General features: G+C 42.6%; 1 protein-coding gene across 1 annotated transcript; it reads right to left on the reverse strand.

The window, feature by feature from the left end:
- Window positions 1-4,845: 4,845 nt before the first annotated feature.
- LOC101158872 (calpain-3) lies at window positions 4,846-26,483 on the reverse strand. The gene is made up of 20 exons (XM_023961713.1): window positions 26,204-26,483; window positions 20,712-20,781; window positions 20,259-20,377; window positions 20,059-20,192; window positions 18,825-18,996; window positions 18,669-18,740; window positions 18,485-18,576; window positions 17,722-17,796; window positions 17,483-17,643; window positions 15,406-15,563; window positions 15,121-15,326; window positions 14,942-14,987; window positions 14,607-14,681; window positions 14,467-14,527; window positions 12,385-12,449; window positions 8,251-8,319; window positions 7,905-7,983; window positions 7,496-7,612; window positions 7,112-7,170; window positions 4,846-5,317 (listed from the first exon to the last, which is right to left on the reverse strand). The coding sequence occupies exons 1-20, from the start codon at window positions 26,459-26,461 to the stop codon at window positions 5,291-5,293; spliced, it is 2,115 nt and encodes a 704-aa protein (XP_023817481.1). The 5' UTR covers window positions 26,462-26,483; the 3' UTR covers window positions 4,846-5,290.
- Between the last annotated feature and the right edge of the window lie 174 nt (window positions 26,484-26,657).

The raw sequence follows: 26,657 nt of genomic DNA on the forward strand, positions 1-26,657 counted from the left end.
CCTTTGTCTCATTAAATCATTTTCATTAAAATGTTATAAAGCAAAAGTTACACACAGCCCATATTAACATTACAGTTCACATACACACATAATAAAAATAAGAACAAACAAACTTAGAGCTTTTCTGAGCATCTAGAAACATTTTATGGGTCAAAATTAATGTATGTATTAATTCATTTATATTGTGCCTTAATGTGGCTGCAATCAAACAAGGTGCCGTCCAAAAACACAAAAATTACGAGGATGAAGCAATGAAAAAGTACCATAGTATAGTATAAAAATCTTTTATTTAGTAAACTAAAAAAACACAGTAAAAAAAGAAATATAAAACACACAAGCAAAGCAGATGTCTGTATTAAACTGACCACTCAAGTCTATTCTGACAAAAGTTCTGTTTTATTTTCTTAGTTTCCCATGACTGCTGTTAGTGGGAATTAAAATGGACTCCAAATCAGTACTACATGACACTGGACTGCTAATACTTATTTATTTGTAACTTGTGGATAATTTTGAAAAATAGCTTTAAATATTCTTTTGTTAATTTTCGTCCAGTTTCACCATGGTCACCCTGAAGCCCTTTTATTTTGAAGGGTTCATCCCGTTTCCGTTTTCCTTCTCTTTAAACTTGATCCACCGGATTTCTCCATTAGCTTCCACACAGCTCATATATATATATAGATAGATAGATATCTATCTATATATATAGATATCTATCTATTTATATAGATATATATATATCTATATATATATAGATATCTATATATATATATATATACATGTATGTCAACAAAATAAATAAAACAGACAAGATAGAAAAATGCTCCGAATTTTGAGCTCGGAAAATCATACAGTTGAACTCAATCTCTCAATCTTTATTGATTTTTTTTGTTTTTACAGTAACAGACATCACCTGATTTTCGAAGGTGTGTTTTTGTGAGGTGTGTCTATTGTTCAGGACAAGGTTCTGCAACCTTTGACACCAAAAGAACCATTTATTTCTGTTTCTTATGGACCAAAACTCACAAACAAGTTCCTTTCAAAATAAAATACACCCTGTGTCATAGAAGTGATCAATTTTTGTGATATTTTTAGCCAATTTTTTTTAAATAAAATTGCAGAAAGCAAGATAATTTACCACAAATTAGTAAATAATAATAATAATTAGTTTGTGTAAGATGAATTTAAAAAAAGGTGGGGGAAAAATCAAAAATAAATATAAAACTATGTAAATATGCTTTTACATTGTTTGGATATTTAAAAGGCTTTACAAAATCTATAATAAATTTAATACAGTAAAAACTATCAATCAGCTGGTAGCATCATAGTGAAAATTATAGGCTGCTGGTAAAACTGGAGGCGTTTTTAACACCTGCATATATTATTATAAAGCATTTGTTGAAATACTGTTGACAGATTTTCATTTTCTCTAATGTGAAAAAACAATCTGCAGACAGAAAACGTCGGACCTCCTGACGGACGTGATTGTCCTAAAGTATTTTTACATTTAATCATACAAAAATTGTAGGTTATTCTTTTTAGAAATCTACAACAACATTCCTTTGAGCCTGAAGACCTTCTTCCAAAGAGCTGCAGTCAAAGACGACCGCAATAACATTCTTAGGGAGGGAAAAACCTCTGAAACAACATTACACACAGACATAACAATGCTTTCTCTATCCAGAAATATCTCAGATAACACGTCAGATATGCAAAGCAACATTCTTCTCAGCTCAGCGTTAACTGAAGACGACTGCTCAAGACAGAGGCGGCGTCTCAGTCCTTATCAAGATGTGTGGCTTTGTTTTTCTTATCACTTTGTACAAAACATAAATGGGCAAAAATAAAACCGTCAGACTGAGATTTGACTTGGTGGGGATTGTTCACACGTGCGTAACGTGCTCAGGTTCTTTCTGCATGCTGTAGGTTCTCAAAGTGACTCTTTTAAATAAAGGTTCCTGCTGTTGGAAGAATCAAACTGCATCTGCGCTGCTCCACGGTTTTCCTTTAGAACGTCCATAATTTCTGTCAGGATAACCACGATTATCATCTGCTGCCTTATCATTTATCATGGAAAATGACGGTTTATTTACTTTTACATGGTGGGATATTTTACCTGATGTTACATAAGCATGTTTATAATCCATTTCATGATTGAATTAAAGATTTTGTGAAGAAAAAACAATATTTCAGTCACACTGTTTTGTCTTAAAACAATAAATTTAAAAAAGTTTCTGTTTTTCTCCAAACGTTCAGTGAGTACTTCAGCTCTTGTGTTTTTACTTGGTCCAGCAGCTGCTCACGTGCACAGAAAGCATTCGTATGCCTTTATACTTATATCGCTAAAATGTTCAAACATATTACTTTTTAATCTTATGCTGGGAAAGACTGTTGTTGGACCCAAACCTCATTAAAAATCCATTCTGATGGAAATGATGTGTTTGGTGTTTTTACTATGTTTTTGTATAATTCTTCTTCTGATGATGGAGGAGATTTATTAAGAAAATTAAGAGTATTTTTTCATTCAAATTGTTGTGAATCAGAAGCAGACGAAAAAATGCATTTTGAAAAAAGTCGTATTTGTGACCTAGAAGACACACTGGGCCAGCAAAAACCTGCTCTGCTCCATTCTGATGCATCCACCTGCAGACAAATAGATCCATGAGCGATTTTGTTTTCCTCGTCTGAGATGGAATCTGGTTGGATACCTCTGTTGTTTCTCGCCATTTTTGTTGCACTGCTAATGTTAGGTTGGGGATGTGAGGGGCTGTAAGCTAGCAGGAGAGCGTGTAAACAGAGAGCTCTCAGCAACGGCTCTGCGCCAACAGTTCAGCCCACAGCCAAGAGATACATTTCTAATGAACTCCTGCCGCTCTGCAGAAACTATGTTCTAGAAAGTGACACGTTTATTGATTTGGGCTAAAAACTGCATCATCATAAATTAAAAAACTTTAAAGACTTTGGGACTTTAAAGGAACAAATGTGAATGGGATGGAAAAAAAACTAAACTTGAGCTGTAAAGAAAACATTTACTGTAAATGTAGTGAGCTGAAACAGGAAACTGTGAAAACTGAAGGGAAGGAACCAAAGTATCCAAACAGAAATCATGCAGAAGAACATAAAGTCGACGGGATCGGTTCTTACAAACCCAGAGCAACCGAGGGGACTGGGATCACTGAGACCCGAGCTGCAGATTCCTCCTTCACCCGGTGCTGCGGGACACCGTCCTGCTGCAGAAGTGGGTCACACTAAGGCTGTCCTGGAAGATTAAGGTCACTGCTGTGCGAGGAGGTCACGTGAGGACGCGCGGTCTGATTGGTCACCACAGCACGAGTCATAATCGGGATGGCAGGAATTTATCAATGAACTGTTATGGGTTGTTTTCAAATTGACACCGATGTTCCAACACTGAAGACAACAAGCTGCTGCCTCCAAACAATTCCATTTCAAAATAAATTAAAAATCTATTCACTTTGACATTTAAGACTTTTATATGGTAAACAAAATAGAATGAAGGTGAAGCTCTCACCCCCCCCTAAATCTGGTCTTTGTAATGTTAAAGTCATTGAGTGGTGTCGGCGCCAGAGCGGGATTTTAACCTGCAAAAAGGTTTTTAGACTCACAGCAACCAAAGACTCTCAATGTTAACAGAAATTACATTTCTATAATTTGTTTGCATAGATGCATTCAGCCTGATTTAAGCTGTCATGTATGGCCGAACCATCATTTTTGTGAGGTTTGCACAATTTTATTTTGGAGTACTTAAGTCTTCCGATCAGACAGATTTTCTCTGACAGCTGGAAAAAAAAAATTCAAAAATATTTGTATTTAACTTAATATTTGGAATTATCGTTTAACTCCTTTACATAACAAACATTTTTTGTCCTTCATTATTGCGCTCAAAAAATTCACAGTCCATTAGTGTGATGTTTGCACAGTTGCCATGGCGACACAATGCAGGAGCAGTTTGGTAACATAGATCATTCCTGATGGTGTTTGGTGAATTTCATTAGCTTTAATGGAAAGAGGTAGAACAAAATAAAATGATCAGCTGTCTGAAAATATGAGGCTCAAACATGAAGGTGATGCTGTTTTAGTTGGTGGACATCACCCGCTGTGTCTGCAGTGATCTATACCGGGGGGGGGGGGGGGGGTTGTTCTACCTGATGGACAAAATGTTAACAACTTCAGTCGGTTCAACACAAGAGGGATCCTGATGTTCCTGTTTCCATACTAAAGTCAGTAGAAACCTAAATATCTCATCCCGAAACAGTCTTTCAAGTATGTTCTTGTGATTCATGTTCGTGTCCCACCCGGTTATTGCATCATTCAATGGATACCGATCGTCATTCCACAGAAAATAATTGCTCTTTTGATGTCTTACTTTTTTTCTAAAGTCGAGGTCTGCTTCAGATGATCTGAGGAAGTTTATCATTTTTAACATTAAAGATATAAACTTTAAAACCCAACTGATGACTAATGTTTGGTAACAGCTCATTTATTCTGCTGTATCATCTGCATAGAAGTGATAACATTTTTATGAGGATTGAAGCATGTAGATATCAAAAAGTAGAGGGTCCAGAATGAAGCCTTGGGGAACTCCAAATGTAATTTCTGTTACATGTCTGAAGTCTCACCTGGTTTTCACGCCCACAGAAGGGTTTTGTGATCAAATACAGTTGTTGCTGCACTGAAGTCCGACGGAGGTTCTTTTACAGTCTGTAGATGACGGTAAAAACTTTCTTACTAACAAATAACAGATGTGTTTTAAAATCATACTTTACAATTTTTATAAACTATATTTTTATACATAAAAAACAGTAAAAAGAACATGACTAAAAGTGCAGCCCTTTTTAAAAAAAAAGATTTTTATTAATCAAAATGATTTAGAGAAAAAAACATTGAATTTTCTTTTACAGGAAACTGAATCTTAACTCGTTCTTGATCAACCTGGCTTGTAATCGGGTGTACTTCATGAGGAAGCATGAAGGTATCGTCAGGGTTTTGTTTCAGTTTGAGGCCGGGTGTCCCTCTCAACACAGAATAATGGGTTCAAACAGACAGAGAAGAAGAAAGAAAAGTTTTTGAAGACGTTACTGTTGGACCATGTGCTCACATTCCAAGAAAAGAAAACGGCGACGTTCATGTTAGCTCCTTGTTCTCATGCCTTTGGCAACAACGGACAGATTTTGTTCCGGGTGTTGGCGGCTGACAAGCACACAGCAGCACAGACGCTGCACCACCGGAGGGGTTGAGGACAATAACAAAGTAGATCCTGGAGAATCCGCCACCATCAGTTGTACATGGTTATGTGGAGCCACTGGAACCAATCAGAAAAGAGCAGACAGTTGAAGATGGAAGCAGGAAAACAGATTACATTTTTTAAAATGTTCACAACAATTTCTGAGCTTAAAAGAACAGAAAGTAAATACCAATACTAGCACTCATGTGTGTTATTAGGCTTTTCTTCCCAATTAAAGTGAGACTTCTCCACATCATAAACAAATATTTGAATAAAGAGATGTTGCTTTGAAATGCTGCTAGTTTTGTTGTAAACCGGGATATGCATGAAATAGCACAAAGGTATGGTGGCCCTGAAGTTCAAATCATACCAACAAATCACTCAGCGCAAAAACATATTAAAGATCACAACGACAATTAAGAAGGCAAAACAAATAATTAAAAAAACATGATTTTTAAAAAATAAAACGTAAAAAAAATATTCAGGAAAAAAAACAAAGCAGTTTCCAGAAATCAAACTGAAAAGTTAGAAGAAGAATGAAAATAAGAAACGGTAAAAAAGGTAGGTATTATAGGACATCACTGATTTGATGGTGATGTTTGTTCCTCTTTTAAACCAGAAGTCGTTTAGCATGGCGATGACTTCAAAAGGTTCTTGAAGCTTCTGGCCACGCCCACTGGAAATGTTCAGTGATTCTTCAACCAACTCTTTACCACAGTTTGGTCAAAACATCCTTCTGCTTTTCAACTCGTCTTCAAAACTCAAACATCATCATCCAATCAGTGATGTCCCATAAAACCTACCTTTTCCCATTTCTAACTTTGATTCTTCATTTTGATTTCTGGAAAATACTTTATTTTATTTTTTATTTTTTGGGGAATTGCATATTTGTTTCTGTAATTTTGTTTTGATTTCTAAAGTCGACTGTTTTTTTTAACCATTTTTTTTTTGCTTTTTAAATTGTCATTGTGATCTTTAAAGTCCCACTGCGATCATCTTTTGATCTAAAGCGTTCCAGTGGTAACTTCATTAGGATTATGCCGTGTCGTTTTCTAGGACCTTAGTTTCTGCAGAGCGGCAGGAGTTCATTAGAAATTCATGGCTGAGTTGTGGGCGGGACCGTTGGTGCAGACCGTTGGTCCTACTTCCTGTAATCCTTGTGTTTACACTCTCTCCTGATAGTTTACAAAATCGGTGAAAAATATCGGATCTATCCAGCCGTACAGTTCTGATCCAGAGTCCAGCTCAGACGAGGAAAACAAAGACGCTCATGGATCCATTTGTCTGTACATGGATGCATCAGAACGGAGCAGAGCAGGGAGCTGGTGGCTCGCCGTAGAAGCTTCTACATCACAACTACTGCATTTTTCAGAACACTCTGAACAAAGAAAGACTCAGAAATGTAATTTGAATTTTCTTTTTTTCTCCGTCATCATAAAAATGCCACAGGAACATGTTTAAAACACCCAAAGAACCGTTTTCATCAGAGTGGGTCGTCAATATGTTTTTGCGTTGAGTGATTTTTTATATGATTTGACTGTCAGGGCCACCGTACAAAAGTGCATCATGAAACACGTCGGGATGCTTCAGGGGAACTCAGATCAAAGTGAAACCTTTTCTCAGTTTCAGCCGGTGAAGTCCGGACAGATCTGTCCATCACCTGTCTGTCCGTCTGTGACGGTAGTCCCTCTGGCTAATAAGGGTCTTTTTTGCTTCTATAGACATAACCAGGCCCCCTCCCGTCCTTTTTAAAGGTTATTTTTTAGCTGTTGTTTTTATTTTTTTAAATCAGGCCTGAATTTACTTAGTGTTTGAGCTCAGATCTGGCAACCCTGCAGTGGCTGACAGTCAAGTTTCTATCAGAGTTCATACCTGTCTGAAGCTGATGTTCACTGTTCCCATTCCCATCATGTCGTACGACTGAAATTTATCTGCAAACACAAAAGAGGAAAGAAGAATACGTTCAGGAAAAACAAATGATTCAAGTAGATTTTAACTGATGCAAATCTTTACATTATTCCACATTTAACAAGCACCTAAATCCATTTCACTCAAAAAGCTAAATCTGTTTGCCTATAATAATTTTAACTTAACTCCCTTACATGAAATCCTTATTTTTTTTGTTTTTTATAGTATTTCTGTCATTGGTGATGTTTATTTCTTTCCAAGTGGACTTTCAGGAACTTGTCATGTTTGAAAAATGTTTGCTACAGAAAACGAAACTCTTGAATTTCCCATCATGCCCCTTTCACTTACGGATCATGCTCTCCATCTTCATCATCAGGTACAGGAAACCTGGGAAACTGACCGTCATGTCGGGCTCTGTGTATCGCAGTCCGACCAGCTGCATCACCAAGTCGTCCACCTTGATGCCTGTGGCCAAACCGGACGAAGAAACATCACTAAACACATCTTGAATCATCACTTAAAGACTCCAAACTGAAGGAGCGTCTCTCATCAACGTCTTCTTTGAAGATCAAACTCAACAAACCTCATCTGTTCATGACTCACTGACATACAGAAAGAAAAAGTGTCTCAAGGAATTCTGTGATATTTGGCTCCATCTGCTGGTCTGAGTGTTTTACTGCAGCTGCTGACGGAAATCTGTCAAACTTCTCCCCAAAATGAACAACTCTCCGCTTCTTTTGGACACTGGATGTCTTACCCGCTTCCATCAGAGCAGGTTTGACCTCCTGATACTCGAGGTGTTTTGTTTTGTTTTTGTCAAACATCAGAAATATGTCCTGAAGAAAAACAAAAGAGAGAGAATGTCAAAACTTTTTTTTTTTTTTTGGGGGGGGGGGGGGGGGGGGGATTATGTGCATTCATGAAAATAGGGTCAGTTTAAACACACAAAACCAGAGCTCCTTTCTGTTCAAACATCCTTAAAACTCTCCTCTAATTTACACTCTAACCTCCACATAAAAACTAAAACTCTCTGTTCTACATCCGAAAAGCCTCCTGCCCTTCCACCGTGGGTGGTCCCCCCCCCCTGGTTGTGCTGTTCCTACCGTCCACCTCCTGATCTTGTCCCACAGACACTGAAACTCCGGCCAGTTGAGCTGAGCGATTCCTTGTCTCTGAAAAAACACCATAGTCAAGAAAAACACAAGAGAAGACGTTGGTTTTTCTGCTGGACCATCAGACACCACCAGTGACCACAAGAGGCCACCAGTGACCACAAAAGACCACCAGTGACCACAAGAGACCACCAGTGACCACAAGAGACCACCAGTGACCACAAAAGACCACCAGTGACCACAAGAGAACACCAGTGACCAAAAGAGACCACCAGTGACCACAAGAGTCCACCAGTGACCACAAAAGACCACCAGTGACCACAAGAGAACACCAGTGACCACAAGAGACCACCAGTGACCACAAGAGTCCACCAGTGAGCACAAGAGACCACCAGAGTCCACCAGTGAGCACAAGAGACCACCAGTGACCACAAAAGACCACCAGTGACCACAAGAAACCACCAGTGACCACAAGAGACCACCAGTGAGCACAAGACACCACCAGTGACCACAAGAGACCACCAGTGAGCACAAGAGTCCACCAGTGAGCACAAGAGTCCACCAGTGAGCACAAGAGACCACCAGTGACCACAAGAGACCACCAGTGACCACAGGAGACCACCAGTGACCACAAGAGACCACCAGTGAGCACAAGACACCACCAGTGAGCACAAGAGACCACCAGTGAGCACAAGAGACCACCAGTGAGCACAAGAGACCACCAGTGAGCACAAGAGTCCACCAGTGACCACAAGAGTCCACCAGTGACCACAAGAGATCACCAGTGACCACAAGAGACCACCAGTGACCACAGGAGACCACCAGTGACCACAAGAGACCACCAGTGAGCACAAGACACCACCAGTGAGCACAAGAGACCACCAGTGAGCACAAGAGACCACCAGTGAGCACAAGACACCACCAGTGAGCACAAGAGACCACCAGTGACCACAAGAGACCACCAATGACCACAAGAGTCCACCAGTGACCACAAGAGACCACCAGTGACCACAAGAGACCACAAAAGACCTACAGTGACCACAAGAGTCCACCAGTGACCACAAGAGACCACCAGTGAGCACAAGAGACCACCAGTGAGCACAAGAGACCACCAGTGAGCACAAGAGACCACCAGTGAGCACAAGAGACCACCAGTGAGCACAAGAGACCACCAGTGACCACAAGAGACCACCAGTGATCACAAGAGTCCACCAGTGACCACAAGAGACCACCAGTGACCACAAGGGACCACCAGTGACCACAAGAGTCCACCAGTGAGCACAAGAGACCACCAGCGACCACAAGAGACCACCAGTGAGCACAAGAGTCCACCAGTGAGCACAAGGGACCACCAGTGACCACAAGAGTCCACCAGTGACCACAAGAGTCCACCAGTGACCACAAGAGTCCACCAGTGAGCACAAGAGACCACCAGTGAGCACAAGAGTCCACCAGTGAGCACAAGAGACCACCAGTGAGCACAAGAGTCCACCAGTGACCACAAGAGACCACCAGTGAGCACAAGAGTCCACCAGTGACCACAAGAGACCACCAGTGACCACAAGAGTCCACCAGTGAGCACAAGAGACCACCAGTGACCACAAGAGACCACCAGTGACCACAAGGGACCACCAGTGACCACAAGAGTCCACCAGTGACCACAAGAGTCCACCAGTGACCACAAGAGACCACCAGTGACCACAAGAGACCACCAGTGACCACAAGTGACCACAAGAGACCACCAGTGAGCACAAGAGACCACCAGTGAGCACAAGAGTCCACCAGTGACCACAAGGGACCACCAGTGACCACAAGAGTCCATCGAGACGACTGTTGTTGTGATTTTGGGCTATACAAATAAAATTGAATTGAATTGAATTGAAATTGAAAGAGTCCACCAGTGACCACAAGAGTCCACCAGTGACCACAAGAGTCCACCAGTGACCACAAGAGACCACCAGTGACCACAAGAGACCACCAGTGAGCACAAGAGACCACCAGTGACCACACGAGTCCACCAGTGACCACAAGAGACCACCAGTGACCACAAGAGACCACCAGTGACCACAAGAGACCACAAGTGACCACAAGAGACCACCAGTGACCACAAGAGACCACCAGTGACCACAAGAGACCACAAGAGACCTACAGTGACCACAAGAGTCCACCAGTGACCACAAGAGACCACAAGAGACCTACAGTGACCACAAGAGTCCACCAGTGACCACAAGAGACCACCAGTGAGCACAAGAGACCACCAGTGAGCACAAGAGACCACCAGTGAGCACAAGAGACCACCAGCGACCACAAGAGACCACCAGTGAGCACAAGGGACCACCAGTGACCACAAGAGTCCACCAGTGACCACAAGAGTCCACCAGTGACCACAAGAGACCACCAGTGAGCACAAGAGTCCACCAGTGAGCACAAGAGACCACCAGTGAGCACAAGAGACCACCAGTGAGCACAAGAGTCCACCAGTGACCACAAGAGACCACCAGTGACCACAAGAGTCCACCAGTGAGCACAAGAGACCACCAGTGACCACAAGAGACCACCAGTGACCACAAGGGACCACCAGTGACCACAAGAGTCCACCAGTGACCACAAGAGTCCACCAGTGACCACAAGAGACCACCAGTGACCACAAGAGACCACCAGTGACCACAAGTGACCACAAGAGACCACCAGTGAGCACAAGAGACCACCAGTGAGCACAAGAGTCCACCAGTGACCACAAGGGACCACCAGTGACCACAAGAGTCCATCGAGACGACTGTTGTTGTGATTTTGGGCTATACAAATAAAATTGAATTGAATTGAATTGAAATTGAAAGAGTCCACCAGTGACCACAAGAGTCCACCAGTGACCACAAGAGTCCACCAGTGACCACAAGAGTCCACCAGTGACCACAAGAGACCACCAGTGACCACAAGAGACCACCAGTGAGCACAAGAGACCACCAGTGACCACACGAGTCCACCAGTGACCACAAGAGACCACCAGTGACCACAAGAGACCACCAGTGACCACAAGAGACCACCAGTGACCACAAGAGACCACAAGTGACCACAAGAGACCACCAGTGAGCACAAAAGACCACCAGTGACCACAAGAGTCCACCAGTGACCACAAGAGACCACCAGTGACCACACGAGTCCACCAGTGACCACAAGAGACCACCAGTGACCACAAGAGACCACCAGTGACCACAAGAGTCCACCAGTGACCACAAGAGACCACCAGTGACCACAAGAGACCACCAGTGAGCACAAGAGACCACCAGTGACCACAAAAGACCACCAGAGATCATCAGAGACCACCAGATATCATCAGAAAGTATCAGAGATCAATCACTGTGAGGATGAGAAACCTTTTTTTTTCCAAGTCACAATCAAATCTATGCTCTTTTTTGTAGAAGTTACTGGTCTTCGTGCTCGGTTTTTCACACACTCTTTACTCTTTTAGTTTTTATTTTTTTGCTTTAAAATGACAATTTCATGCAGTAAACAGATTTAGTTTTGTACCTCATCAGAAAAAGTAATTTTTTAGGCATTCAAAAGTAGCAAAATGTAATCTACTATTAGGAGATTCTGATTTGGTTTTTTTAAAGCATAAACATGAAGATGTCAGGGTTAGATCACTAGATTACATCTGTCAGGTCTTAGTTTAGGTACTCCAGGGCCCTTCTCCTCTTCCTCACATCAGGAGGTGTTGTTCTTCGGGCCTCGAGGGTCAACATCCTGCTGATCACCTGGACCAGGTGTGTTTTACCAGTAAGAGGCTTCAATAGCAGGTTAGTTGGAAAACATGTCGGACACTGACCCTCAAGGCCTGGAGTCTGACACCTGTGTGATATCAAAATCCATTCAGGTAAACCTACAGGTTTTGAGAGCATTCCTTCCTTTCCTGTCGGTTTTTTCAGAGGGACGCTTGAGTTTTCAGACTTTCTGAATAAAGCTGGAGATTCTGGGCTGTTTGAGTTTGTCTGATTTGACGCTGCAGCTTTGAAGACTCGTCTCAAACGGAACATCAATGAACGTGGTCCTGATGTGACAGGAAGTCCAGGCGGAGTACAAGGACACGTCCGGACCGGAGCGCTCCTCTCTGACACCAAAGGATACATCCATGAGGACCACCAGACTCTTGCAGTGCTCCAGCGACAAGTACTTCTCACTTCCAGCCAACACTGAAGAGAGGGAGACAAAAAAACAACAACTCAAAAACAGAAAACACTTCCTCCATGAGCAGAACTTCTATTCAAAACCAACCAACAAAACACAGATCTAGAGCGAAAATTGGAACAAAGTTGACACTTTTATCAATAAAGTATGAATTAATATATTTTACATAAAAGCAGTTTTTAGGTAAAAATTCTTGTAAAAATACATAGATCTGATAAATTAAACGGTAAAAATCAACCCAAAACTGATCAGAACCTTTCAATAGTGTTTAGTGCTGGGTTCATTCATTCATTTTCTATACTGTTTTATCCCTTTCGGGGTCACGGGGCTGTCGGAGCCTATCCCGGCCACTTGTGGGCGAAGGCATGGGGGACACCCTGAACAAGTCGCCAGTTTGTTGCAGGGTAGAATGTCCTCACTCACACACCCATTCACTCCTGCACTCACACCTAGGGTCAATTTAGAGTTGCCAATTAACCTATGAAGCATGTTTTTGGATGGTGGGAGGAAGCTGGAGACCCCGGAGAGAACCAACGCATACACAGGAAGAACATGCAAACTCCACACAGGAAGGTCCCCCATTGATGTTCTGTTTTTCATGTCCCCCAGCTGGGACTTGAACTGGGGGCCTTCTTGCTGTGAGGCAAGAGCGCTAACCACTGCGCCACCGTGCAGCCCCAGTGCTGGGTTCTAAACTATTAATTAGTTGAAATCAAATCAATTTTCAAATTGATTAATCACAGCAAAGAGCTTTTCTTTTCTTTCAGATTTGTCTGCAGATTTTCACTACTAGATAGATTTACTTTAGTGAAATTCTCCATAACCAAACAAAACGGTTTTCTCAGTAGAAATGGAAGAATCATGTCATGTATTGGGCGGCCGTGGTGCAGTGGTCGGGCGGTCGACCCATGATCGTAAGGTTGCAGGTTTGATTCCCGCCTTGCACGCCCATGAGTCGAAGTGTCCTTGGGCAAGACACTGAACCCCACCTTGCCTCTGGTGGTAGGCGGGCGCCTGTTTGGCAGCAGAGCGGCCACCAGTGTGTGACTGGGTGACTGTAAAAGCGCTTTTACTTTGAAGGTAGAAAAGCGCTATACAAGTATACGCCATTTACCGTTGTAATCCAGTGGGTGGGTTTGCTAAAATAAATTAATTACCGATAGATAGATGGGATCAGTCTTTGTCATCGTCGCACAATGCAATGAAGTTAAGAGTGATCAGTGCAACATTCATCCCTAAAAAAAACTGTACTGCTAAAAAACCCAAATTATACATTAAAAGTGCTTCAGTTTGTCTTCAAATTGTTAAAAACCAGAGAAATGATAAAAACAAAAATAATTACCGACAGGTTGATGCAAACTTAAAGAAATGCTGCGTTCGTGTGGTGTTGAAACTATCGGGAAAAACGGCTGTCAGAAAAAACAAAAACCTTCCAACACTCCATGAATGAAGGATAATGTCTGGACCTAAACAAAGGTCAATGTATTTGTGGAGTGCCATCTATGGCGACAGAGAAAATAAAAGGTATTAATGATTAGTTTGGAGGTCCAGGCTAAATAAACGGCCTGCATAAGCCCCCTGGGCCGTAGTTTCCCCACCCCTGAATTAACCTGAATCCATCTGTTAGTTTTTACTGTTTTGGGTCTAATTTAGCATTTTAAGCTTTATTGACGCTGGTTTAACGAGCAATTCACTTTGCATTTCTTGACTTTGGTCTCTTTCAGCTGTTGGGCCCTTTTTAAAGCAAACCTATCATTAAAAGATTCTTTTTAGGTATTTATTTGCGTTCCTTTTTATTGTTGTGTTGCGTGTGCTTTTACTTTTTCGTTATTTTGCATTTATTTCTGAATTTTCTTCAGTATAACACTGTTTTTAGGTGGTCTAACACATTTAGCAGTTAGTCATTTGTTTGGGAAACCCATTTTTACAGCTAAATTGTATTTTGTTCTGTACGTTTGTTGTCTTTGAATTACTGTTGAGATAAAATGTCACGGCGTGAGAGCAGACGAGGGCGGGCCCAACCTCCTCCCTGGATGGCCTCAGTCAGCAGGTTTAGGAGGTGCAGCGGTTTACAGAATCCTCTCTGAAGGAACCAAAGAGCAGAAAGATTCAGGCATCGGCAGCAGAAAGAGACGTTTGAGGTGCAGAGATGCAGACCTCACCTTGTTGCTGTGCTTCTTAAACAGCTGCCCGACGGCCTGCACTGACGGAAGCGCCGACTGGTGAGGAACTGAAGGCTGCAGGAGCGAAGAAAGACGGCGTTCAAACACAAAACTTTATTCAGACAAATTTAAAAACATTTATCCACAAATGCTTTAGTCCAGCAAGATGGTAAACTTCTTCCACTTTTTTGGAGGACAAAGAACAGATGAACGATTAAAGTGATGCACAAAAAACCAGGATGTGAAAATGGAACTCTGGTCACCAGTGTTTTTCTGGGCCAACGGTTTCAGAAATCCATTTTTGTTTGGGTCAAATGTGTTTGATGTTCTCATACCTCCGTTAATGACAAGGAGACATCTGGTGCCGGATTACGAGCCAAGCTGGAAGCAAAAACGAGGGGTAAAAAAGAATCAATCTCATTTCAGAGCAAAAGTATTTAGTGACGTTTCTGTGCTTTTACTAAGATAAGGTGAAAACATTCAAGAGTCAGCTCTTATTGTGAAGGCGCCTTACGTGGCGGCGTTTCCCCGCTCCGTCAGCACCCGCAGGAGGAACGCCCCCTCCTGGTTGGGCTCCAGGGTGGAGGGGACGATGATGTAGCGACCGGGGGGTAGGGAGCCGCGGAGGACGACCTCCCGGCGGGAGGAGTGCTGGATGAGGAGGACCGGCTGGAGCATGCGGAGCTCGTCCGGAGTCAGGTATGGGGTCTGAGCTCGAGTCTGGAGGCCAAACCAGAGGAGCGGTGATAGAAAGCACCACAACCTCGTGTCATGTTAGTGCGTGTGCACGGGCGTGTACCGGGTAAACGTGCATGCCGATGGAGAGGCTAATGCCCCTGCGCCTCTGGTGTTTCTGCATCAGAGCCAAGACAAAAGAGCAGGTCTTCTGAGCGTGGCGCGGCTTGCTGTCCACCTCCGACAGAACCAGGAGGAACTGAGGGTTCTGCCAGAACAGACCTGGAGGAACAAACAGCCTCTGAGAACAGCCCCGCTCAGACGGCTTTACAGCAGGGCTCCCAACCCCGGTCTTCAGGATCCGCCTCAACACCTGTTCTCTACGCCAGCTCTGCCTGCATCCTCGCCGCTGATTACCTGGATCACCTGTGTTCAGGCAACCAGAAGGAGGAGACACCTTTGCAGCAGAAACCTGGGCAAATACAAATGTAACACAGGCAGGGTGGTAGAACACAAGAACCGGGGTTGGGCAGCTACACAGATACACAAACTGACAACACTGGAAATGAAACACACAAAGAGATTAAACGGCGAGAATGGTGCATTTTAGGCAGGAACTGAAAAAAAACCCAAAGTTTTAAGGCTAAAATATGGAAAAAGCTGCAAAACACCTGTGATCATCACAGCAGCTTCACCACGTTTGGTTCTGACTCGGTTCTCCTCGCTGACTGCGTCTGCAGATCAGAGCTCTGCCGGGTTCCCGAACACGTCGGATCGCACATCATTAGGAGAACAAAACTACACGGAACGAAACTACACATCTTTTAGCACACTGGTGCTAAAAGATCAAATAACTGAAACTAATCAGCAAAGAAAATGGAAGAACTGAGGTGCTAAAAGAAAATAAAAATTAGGTAAATAAATAAATACTTGAACAAAATACTTAGCTAAAAAAAAAACACCTAATAATAAAACGCTTTGCATAAAAAACATGAACATCTACACAGCAAGTATTCTCAGTGTTTTTATTTAAATATACTGTAAGAAAAAAATACTACAAAAATACATATATAAACTGTGAATCTGCTCTTCTTATTTGGATAAATAAAAAACATATAATTAATAAAGGAAAAAAATGGAAGGACATGTTCAAAGTATAAGAAAATGATATGAAATGATAAAATGTGGCAAAAGATGAATACATAGAATTTCAATAAATAGACGACTAAACCAAAGCAAGCACAGATCTATCTGGAAACGTCTCCATCAAAACCTTCCTGCACTTCTGCTGAGGAAACCCCAAGTACCTCCCAGGCCAGCCGAGAGACAAAGTCCCTGCAGTGCATTCTGGGATTCCCACCATTGTCTCCTCCTGGTGGGACATGTCCTGAACACCTCCTCAGGGAGGCATCCAGGAGAAACGACTGAGAGGACCAGCAACCCTGAGGAGGGAACTCCTTTCCAGTCCACGTCCTTTCCTCTCGGCGGTGACCTAAAGGTCATGAACACAGGTGAGCATTCGACCGACGCTCCGTCCTGCCCTCCTTTGGGGGATGAGCTCTCCACCCGCTCAGAGAGGACGAACCGCCTTTTACCTGTCCAGAACCGCGGGCTTCGACCCTCGGCTGCAAACCGCCCCAGTGACGGTTCTGGTTCAAAGTCATGAGGTCCCCACAAACCGGACCCCCCCCCCCAGGTTTGGTTTACCCCCTGCAAATGAAGCAAGCTCCTGCTCTGGTTCTAGAGAGACAGAACGGACCTTAGTGGGGGCCCCCGGGTCCCCATATTCCCACACGAACCCCGAGAAGAGCTTTCAGAGCAGATCCTCCTGAATCAGACGAGACTGAGATGATCATGAATTCACACGCAAATCTCAGCCCCGCTGAATGTTGCAGCAACAACCTGCAGGAAGGAACGCTGAACCTGTTCTCAAGTTTCAGCTTGCAGTCATCCGAGCTTCAGCGACTCGACACTTTAAGACCAGAACAAAGAAATGATCTTCAAAGACAAGTGTGGTTCTGCTGCACACCTCAGCAGACGAGCACGTCAGGACCTGCCGTCAGAATGACTCATCGCTCAGACGCTCACGACTGCAGCCGCCAGAGGAGCGAGGATCTGTCATCATTTAATCCCCCAGAACAGCGGAGGGGTTCAGGCTCAGCTTCCACCAGAGCTGGAGGCTCCACCGGTCAGTGCCTTACTGTGGTGAGGACCTCCTCCCGCTGTGATGCGTGGCACCCAGTTCCCATGATGCATCACGCAGCTCCACGGCAGCACACTGGAGCCCGGCTCGCCCAGACACTCGGTCAGGTGACACACTTCCATCACCTCGAAGTTCTGCCGGAAGTCCGAGATCGACATCCTGATGGACAAAGATGAGCTCTGAGGCGGTTCACACATATGGAGGTAGGAAGTGATGCGACAAAACCCAGAGACTCACCAGAACTCGCCATCCTCACGGCTGACCCGGTCCAGGCGCCTCTGCTCCTCCAAACTCACCGTCTGCCACTCTGGACTGCAAAAAAACACAAACACAAAAGGAAGACGTTATTTTTCTTTAAAAATCTTCTATAAAAAAAGAATCATCAGTTCAGAATAAAAGTGTTAATTTAAATTTATTTTCTTTAAAGTCCCACTCCCGTTGTCTTTAGATCTATTTCCAAAGCGTTCCCGGTGGTTTTTTAATTGTGATGAAAACATGTCCTGTAGATTCTTTCTCTTTTGCTGAAATGCGATTTGTTCTCTTTCTTTCACTTTGTTCTGATGTAAAAGTCAATAACTGATCTGCATATTTGAATAAAGTGTGTTTAAAAAAAACATCTAAAAACGTGTGTCGTTTTCTAGGACGTAGTTTCCGCAGAGAAAAGATCATATTTGTGACCATAAGCTTCCTGCTCCGACCTCTTAGCAGCGGGGAGTGGAGGGGGGGGGGTTGCTCCACCCACAGGTGAGTTTCTAATGAACTCCTGCTTCTCTGCAGAAATTATGACTAGAAAACGGCTCAGGGTTTTAGATTTAGGCTAAAGAAATGGAACACTCAACATTAAAAGACCACTGGGGACGCTTTGAAAATCATTTAGAAGATGATCGGAGTGGGACTTTAAGGCGTATCGTTGTCTCATCGTTTTAAAAAAAAAAAGGTTTTGTTCTTGTTTTACAAACATTTCTAGTTTACGGAGATCCTCTGATGAAGATCCACCAACCTTCCTAAGTCGCTCCATGGTCCTTTCCACTCTGTTCTACCCCAGGGATTGAGAATCCGCACCAAGTCCACGGGGCCATTCGTGGTCTTCACCTGAGGAGGAGGAGGGGGCCGGTGAGATGAAGAGCAGGGAATGATTTCTGCAGCATGTTCAGACGTTTTGGATGTTAACTTTGTCTAATGACCTTCTCCACCGCAGTCAGAGCGTAGGCGTGTCTGAACAGAATACCCAGGTCGTTCATGGTCTCCGTCACGCCCTGAGGAGAACATCCACGCGCGTTACGACACAAGTCCGCGCATGACTCATTCCAGACAAACATAAGCTCCCCGCTGCCACTCACATGGGAGTTGGCACAGTTTATGAGGGCTCCTTTGGACAGCAGGTAATCGAGAAACTCCAGCAGGTTTCTGGGTAAAGAGGCGATGCTGAAAACCTCCGTCACGCCGCCCGTCATGTCCACCATGGCCTCATGAGGGAAGCCCATGTCCAGAGCTCTGTAGCCTCCTTTCAGCCTAAAAGGGACAATTCAACCTCATTTCCTTCATTTTTTACACTTTTTCATTGGATGATTTATCTGTCATCTGTTGTCCAGCACACCTAACTCAAACACCTGTTCATCATCCAGGCTTTACAGAGCCGACAAAGGTAAAGGGTGACGCCTGGAGCCGTGCATAAAGGTCAAGGCTGGATAAGACGGGCTACGGTGTGGCAATTCAAAGAGACGGTTTTACCGTCAGAAACCATCACGTTCAAATGATCAATTTGAGATCCGATTCTGATAGAGCAGATTAAAACAAAAATCACGAGTCTCAAAAGGTTTAAGCGCCTGAATTTCATCAGACATTTCCAGATCTGAGCTGCTGAACGCCAAAACTACACTTCACTGCGTTCAACCCAGACAATTCATGTAAAAAAATACGAGAAAGAAACAATATTTTGTAAAACATGAACAAAGATGCATTTTAACAGATACGCAAGACTAAATTAAACATATCACAAATTTACAGATGTTAAAATTTTGACAAAAACTTTAATTTTAGTTTTATGTTATCATTATGCAAATGTGTTATATCTTGACCACGTAACCATGGTAACAGATGAGTTAACAACCCATTGGAGTTACACGAGTCTTGAAAGTTTTGTTAACTTCAGTGTTGATTTTTGATAAACTATGATAAATAAATGAATAAAAACCAGAGAATTAATCACGAAAAGCCTCTCCTGTCTCAGTAAACTGCTCGGCGCGACCATTGACTGAACCCCTCCCCCCCTAGCGTTCCAAACAGGAAGTACCTTCATTTTCTTTTCTGCAGTTCAAGTTATAAACTGAACCAATCAGATGCCTCAATAAAAGAAGGTGGAGCCTGCCCCATGTCCAGCACTCAAAACGTTTGATTGACAGGTTTTATGTAGCCCGCCTTTAAGTGGTAGGGGTGTGGACTTCCAACAAGCTCACTCCTGATTGGCCAGAGTGGTTGCCATAGAAACATCGCCCTAGAGCAGCTCGTACTAATTGCTGCTTACTGCCGCTCACTCAGCCCAGTTCTCCGATACAGCCAACGGGGACGACTCACTTGGCGTAGGCCTTCTCCAGCAGCGAGCTCCAGAACTCGCGTCTCTCCGGCGAGCTCAGGTAGACCAGCTTGTCGTTCTCCGTGGGCAGCAGGTCGTCGATCCTCACCTCCTCCCACTGACCGTACTGCCAGAACTGCAGAGAGCGTTCCCGTCACTGATGGGCTGCTGGCACGGGGCTGAACCTTCCCCACACACAAACCCTGAAGACGAAGCTGCCGTTGTAGTCCTCCTCAAAGCTCTGATGAAGAGGAACCACCTTCTTCAGCAGAGATCGATGCATCGCCAAGGACGCTATGGCAGCCAGCAGCCAGCAGTCACCTGAGCAGGAGGCGTCAACAACTTCAACCTTTGCTTTTGTTAAGATTAGGGAAAAAACACTGAACTAAAGGACAAAAAAAGAACAAAAAAACATTTGTGTTCCCTCCTCTTCACACGACCCAGATCTATAAACTGAGGATTGTTAGTATGAATAAAGTTTTAATCAAAAGGTTTAAAATACAGAATATTAATACTTAATATACTGTGTGTATTGAGAGAAATAACTGTCTACAGGTGGAGGGGAGTTGCCATGGTTACACGTTTACGTTTACATCACTGCTTTCCTCTATGAAGCACAGAAAAGCTCAGAATCCTTCCTTTTCCAGATACATACTGAGTTTTCCCTGAACGATGTCCAGCCGTGACGCTCCGTCGATGATGAACTGCGGCGAGGAACAAAGCTCCTGGACACAGGAAACGGTTGGAAACACGACAACCGTCAGAAAAGCATGAACGGACGGTCGGCGTGTTTGTGACAGCAGACTGTTTTTCTTCTGGTTAATAATTCAAATTTCAATCAACACTAGTGGGATAAACACGTCTTAATCTGCTTATTTAACCAATAAAAATGTTAAAGTGATTTTTCTACCGGTGAACGATGTTGGGAACCTACAGGGTCTCTTTAAATTCCCAGTCTGATCATCTCTTGATCTATTTCCAACGCGTTCCCAGTCCTCTTTTAATTACGATGATGCCATTTTTAGCCAAAATCTAAAAATTTGGGTCGTTTTCTAGGACATATTTTCTGAAGAGCGGCAGGAAATCAGTAGAAATTCACCTCAGATTTGTGGGCGGGACCGTTGGCGAGGATTAAACCCCCCCCCCCATCAGCTCCTGATTCAAAATTTAAACAATAAAAAAAAAACAAAATGCACTTTTGAGCTTATTTCCTTCATGCGTGTCCTCCATCGTGATAAAAATGCCACAGAACACGTTAAAATCATGGGCGTGGCTCGTTATCATGTAGACTGGTATTTACTGCTTCCACTTGGAAGTCAGGATTTGACAGGAGAACTCCCAGAATAAGTGGGATTTTAATTTTGTTCAGTCATCAAAAATTGTATGCACATGCAATTAACCAAATCCAGTAACCAGAGAGGGCAATTAATCAAAATGACTTAAAAAAAACAAAACATAATTAAACCTCATTTAAAAAAAACATTTAACCAGATCTGACTAATTACTGTAACTTTCTTTTTACATATTTACTTTTAACTATGCCTTCAACCAAAATATTATGTAAAAAATAAAAGCTTGAATTTGTTTACGATCTTCTACTTCTACGCAAATTAGAATATTTTTTAGAAGAACTGTGCTGAAGGGATGTAATGAATGTAACATCACTGTTGGATACAAACAGCTCACACTGCAGATGACACGTCTGGTACATTTACTTTTTGAACTAAATTAATTATCCTAAATGTTAATTTTGTGCACATTATCGTTCTATTTTTGTAAATATGTTCCTGCGGCATGAGCAAATGTGTTTGTGCAGAGGTATGAATGAGAAGAAGAAAAAAAAACTTCCACAGATGACATGATATGGAAAAAATGTAAGCAGATCATGGAGCAACTTTAGTCCCGAAAAGTCCTGGATGATGTATATGAACAGAAGAATCAGAAACAAAAGCCAGAAAAGAAAAATCCTCTGTTTGCACGATTATATTTGGTTGTACTTCTTAAACACACCCGTGCAGGTCTTTCTTACACCTTGTTGTAGCTGGAGCTAATGTAGCATGCTCACGCTAATCATTGTGGTGTTTTTCTTTTGGTAGGAAATTTCAAAGTTTAGGGTTCTCAAAAGTGGTGCAGCACTGATTGCATTACATTTTTGTCGACCAACGCATCAAATATTTCTGAGAATAACCGTCGAATCTAGTTGGTTTGCTCCATCTGTGTGTTTGTTGGCAGTGTTTTTTTTTAGCTTTCTAGCTTGTTTTCTGCTATTTGCATTTATAAGAAATACTTTAATCATTCATGACCATCATTCCTGGTTAATCTGCTAAAAGACAGGCCCAAGCGCGCAGACCTCCCCCGCGGATCTGCTGAACCCGTTTCTGCACGTCTTCTGTGCAGCTGCAGGAGCAAACGCAAACCCACCGTCAAGCCTGCAGCCCAGAACAGTGACAGGCGTGCCGGATTAGAAGTCGACCTGTCAGTGTCGGGTAACACGGATCAGGAAGTCCTTCACACGCTTTGGAAAACCTGTTTGGCTCCGGCGCACATTGGCTGCTTGAGACAGTTAATCGCTCTTTCTGTTGTCAGGCTTTAGAAATGAACGTGCTGCGTCGCTTCACTGGACCAGAACCAAAAACTCTAAAGCTTCTCAGAATTTAACCTCTCAAGTGCTATCCTATGACCCCACCCTTACACTGACATGGTCTCCCTACCATGACAAATGTGGATAAAGGTGGAAAGATTTCATGTAATCCATGGACACCAGTGAAGATCACAAATCATTGAAGAAAAAAGGTTCAGAGCACTGTCTAGTGGGTCTAGATGACCCAACTCCCAACGTTAAAGTGCCTAGATAGCACAAGGGTTAAGTAACTATCCTCAGGGCTGCACCATCAGTGTTGTGCTGACATTTTTTTTTGTCTTCAACATTTATTTAGTTAGTTCTTACAGCATAAACTACTGTAGTTCCACAACAGAAATATTAATTTTTGATTTTTTAATTAGACATTCACTCCTGTTCAGATTTTCAGTTATTTTCTATTTAATTGGTTGAAAGTTATTTAAATAAATCAAAGCTAAAAAAGTTTGTCTATGTCAATTCTGAGGTACAAAACATCTTTTTGATGTCTTTCTTAATGGCATTAAGCGGGAAACCTTTGTTGGTTTAAATTAAATAAAAAAAGTCAAACAGATCTTTATTCATTTATCTTTTCTTTTTTTAATTAAATTATTATTTTGTGTTAGCATAATAGGGGCTACGAAGCATAAAAAGATTCAAAGCTTTATTTCTTTTAATATTTTCAAAATAAAAGCATCTGCTAGTACTAAAGCTAACTCTTAGCTCTGTGTGTCTGTGATCCCAGGTCTCCAAGTATTAGAAATAAGACATGAAAAATTCACGTCAGACAGCGACTCATTACTTTATGCTAAAGAAATGTGGTAAAGGGCGATACTGACACATTTTTAGGAATATTTTACTCAAAAAATTTCCATTACAAGAGAAACTACAGTGAGATATCAACAGATTTTAACATACTAATATAATAATAAAAATCCCCGGTTTTAGCTTAGCATTAGTCACTTTTTATTTTGACTTTAATAACTCGATAATAAGATCAACTTTATTGACTGTTCAGCAAACAGAAATTCATCTTTCTACACAGCAGAACACAGTAAAATTAATTAAACAAATGAAATTATTGAAATCAAATGATTAAATAGATAAAATCAAAGACTGCAGAGGAACAGCATTGGGGATAAAGTCCGTCATTTCCAGCCCTAAAAAAAGTAGAGTCCCTCTAATCTGTCTTTACTGGTTTCCACTTGTTTTAGTCTTTTTAAGGCTTCAGTTCTTGTTGGTTTTTTTCTTTCCTCAACGCCAACAAAATTGACTGACTTTCCAGTAGAACGTCCTCATCAGCTTTTTCTATAATCTGACATTTTCAAGCACAGGAAAAATGTTGGCAAGAGCCAGAAAAACAGATTATTTCCTGGGTTCAGAGTTTTCAAACATCCCTGTCTGATATAAACACGCACAGATGATTTAATCTTAATTTTGTAATCTTATAATGCCGTTATTTTCTCCATTTTACCAGAAATGAATTATATCATGACACCAAATCACCCACAATCTAAACGTAAAAAATGAACAAGGTACATTTTAGATTTTTAACTTTTATTTCTAAAGACATGGAGATAAAAATAACTGTAATATATCTGTAATGTATCTATTACGTAACTGGAATAATAATAGTTTTAACTTAATTATTACTTTTTTGTTACCAAAGAAACTGCATAAAATATGAAGAAAAACCGGTTGAAATGAACAACCATACTAACATCCATGAGTTTTGGATTAGAGTTTCATGCAGCTTTAGAGGTTTTTTGTCTCTTAATCAGAAAAAAATATTTCAGGCTACATCCGTCATTGAAAAAGGCTGCATTTAGATCAAACACACAATCTAGGTTGTTACTCTAAAGAGGAAATATTGTTGATTTTGTTGATTGTGCACAGAATTTTCATTTTCTTTCCCTGAATTTTCCTGAAGCTGTGAGTTTTCGTCTCCAAGTTTCTGAATGCAGAACATGTGATTGCAGCAATAAATTCTACTGTACATGATCTTCTACATTATGAGGTACGCAGCTTTGCAGATGACACCCACGTTTACTTGACACCAAATAACTCTGTCTGTGAGGGTTTAAAAGAAGTATACTGTCATGGTTTGGGTTTCTTTTGTCTTGGTTTTTGCTTTATTTCTTGTTCTGTCATGTTTGGTTTTGTTTCCTGTTTTATTTTGAAAGGTGTTCTGTTTTGTCATGTTCCTGAGTTTTACTCCCTTGTCCCCATCTGTCCTGATCTTGTTCACCTGTGTCTTGTCTGCCCTGTCTGTATTTAAGTCTTGTCTCTCCCTTCCTCTTGTGCTGCTCCATTAACGTCACTAACGTCTTTAAGGTCTCTTTGTCCCTGACTCCCTTCATGCCATGTTTCATGCTTTGCCACAGTAAGTTTAGTTCTAGTTTTGTTATCCTGCTCTGCAGCGCTTTTTGTTTGTGATTAAACACCTTGCCTTGGAACCGTGTGCCTCCTGCCTCTGCGTCTGGGTCCTACCTGCTCTCATACCCCCCCAACCCTGACATATACAGTATAAAGACAAGAAACTAATTAGTGCAAAAATAATACACCTGCATTTAAATCAACCGTTAAAGACCCACTGATCATCCTCTGATCGTGCTCTCAGTGGTCTTTTCACTGTGATCATGCTGTTTTTAGCAAGAAAGGGGGGGGGGGGAGTTGTTTTCAAGGACATACGCAACGGTTACATGGACAAAAGTAATCAGAATGAACGTCTGATCAGAATAGAAATGCGTCATGCAAACACGCCATTCCGAATACTCTGCCCCCATCAGACTCATTCGGATCAAAATTTCCTTCTTTGGGACGGTGTGTGAGCTAACGGAGGTGGCCTCTGAATGCAGAAATGACAAAAAGTCCCTAATTCACATGAATTTGTGTTCAGACAGAGATAATTATTGCAAATCTTAGGTGAAAAAGAACCATCTCAACACAGGATAGAAGCTCCTTCAGAATGCTTTAAATATATTTATTTGTCACTATGTATCTGAAATGCATTAGACTCTATGCACATTTACGGTTCAATATTTGCATTTTGAGTGATTTAAGCACAATTACGTTATTTAAAAACGGTGAGCAATACCAGAGAGGTACAGCTGTTTAGTTTTGAGCCACATATCGGCTCGGACGAAAACGAACATCTGGTCGTCTGCAAGTGGATGCGTCAGAAAGGGGGCGGAGCAAGGAGCTCGTCCCAGCAGAACGTGTTTCCTACGTCACAACTACAAGTTTTTTAAAGCTGATTTCTTTTCCATCTGCTCCTGATTATACAACAATTTGAATAAATAATTACTCGGAAATGCAGTCCTGGGCTTAATTTTTCTTCTTATTCGTCATCAGAAAAACATGGGTCTTTGCGTGGAGAGTCTGTCACGACAAACCCCCAAAGCCAAAGTGGATCCTAAACCTCCGAACCAAAATGATGATTTCTGCACAGAAATAGCAGGAAGGTGTTTCTAAATGTGTATTAGAGTGAGTTTACCGCATTCTCCTCTCTGCTTCTTTGCCCTCCTCACCTTCGGTCGCTTCCACTTCAGTCCCGCCTGCATCTCCAGCTCCCCCACGGGGAACTGGTAGTCCACGAACAGCCCGTCACGGCCCAAGGTCACCCCGTCCGCGGCCGGCGCCGCCAGGTCCCCGCTGAGCAGGTCCGCCAGCCAGCGGCGGGACTGGGACCCCAGCAGCTCGTTCCCGTCCTCCTCCTCCATGGGGGTCACGTCCTCGTCCAGCGGCGGGAGGGAGCTCCCCGACGACGAAGTCCTGGACCTCCTCATGTCTACCTGCCCGACCTCGCGCAGAGACCTCTTTATGAAGGGGCTGAGGCCACGCCCCCCTAACAAACAGGTAAAGGAGATGAGCCACGCCCCCCACAGGTAAAGGAGTTGAAGTCACGCCCCCACACACACAGGTAAAGGAGCTGAAGCCACGCCCCCATAGGTAAAGAAGCTGAAGCCCCCCCCCACACACACA

This window comes from Oryzias latipes, chromosome 13, assembly GCF_002234675.1.
Source record: "Oryzias latipes chromosome 13, ASM223467v1".
In the NCBI taxonomy this organism is placed as follows: Eukaryota; Metazoa; Chordata; class Actinopteri; order Beloniformes; family Adrianichthyidae; genus Oryzias; species Oryzias latipes.

Bases quoted from the DNA above. Each gene is read 5' to 3' on its own strand.
- LOC101158872 (XM_023961713.1), bottom strand. From the start codon at position 26,461: ATGAGGAGGTCCAGGACTTCGTCGTCGGGGAGCTCCCTCCCGCCGCTG. The intron at 20,782-26,203 runs GTGAGGAGGGCA...TCCTGTGTCCAG, and splicing joins TGAAGTGGAAGCGACCGAAG to GAGCTTTGTTCCTCGCCGCA. The intron at 20,378-20,711 runs GTATGTATCTGG...CCTCCTGCTCAG, and splicing joins CATCGTTCAGGGAAAACTCA to GTGACTGCTGGCTGCTGGCT.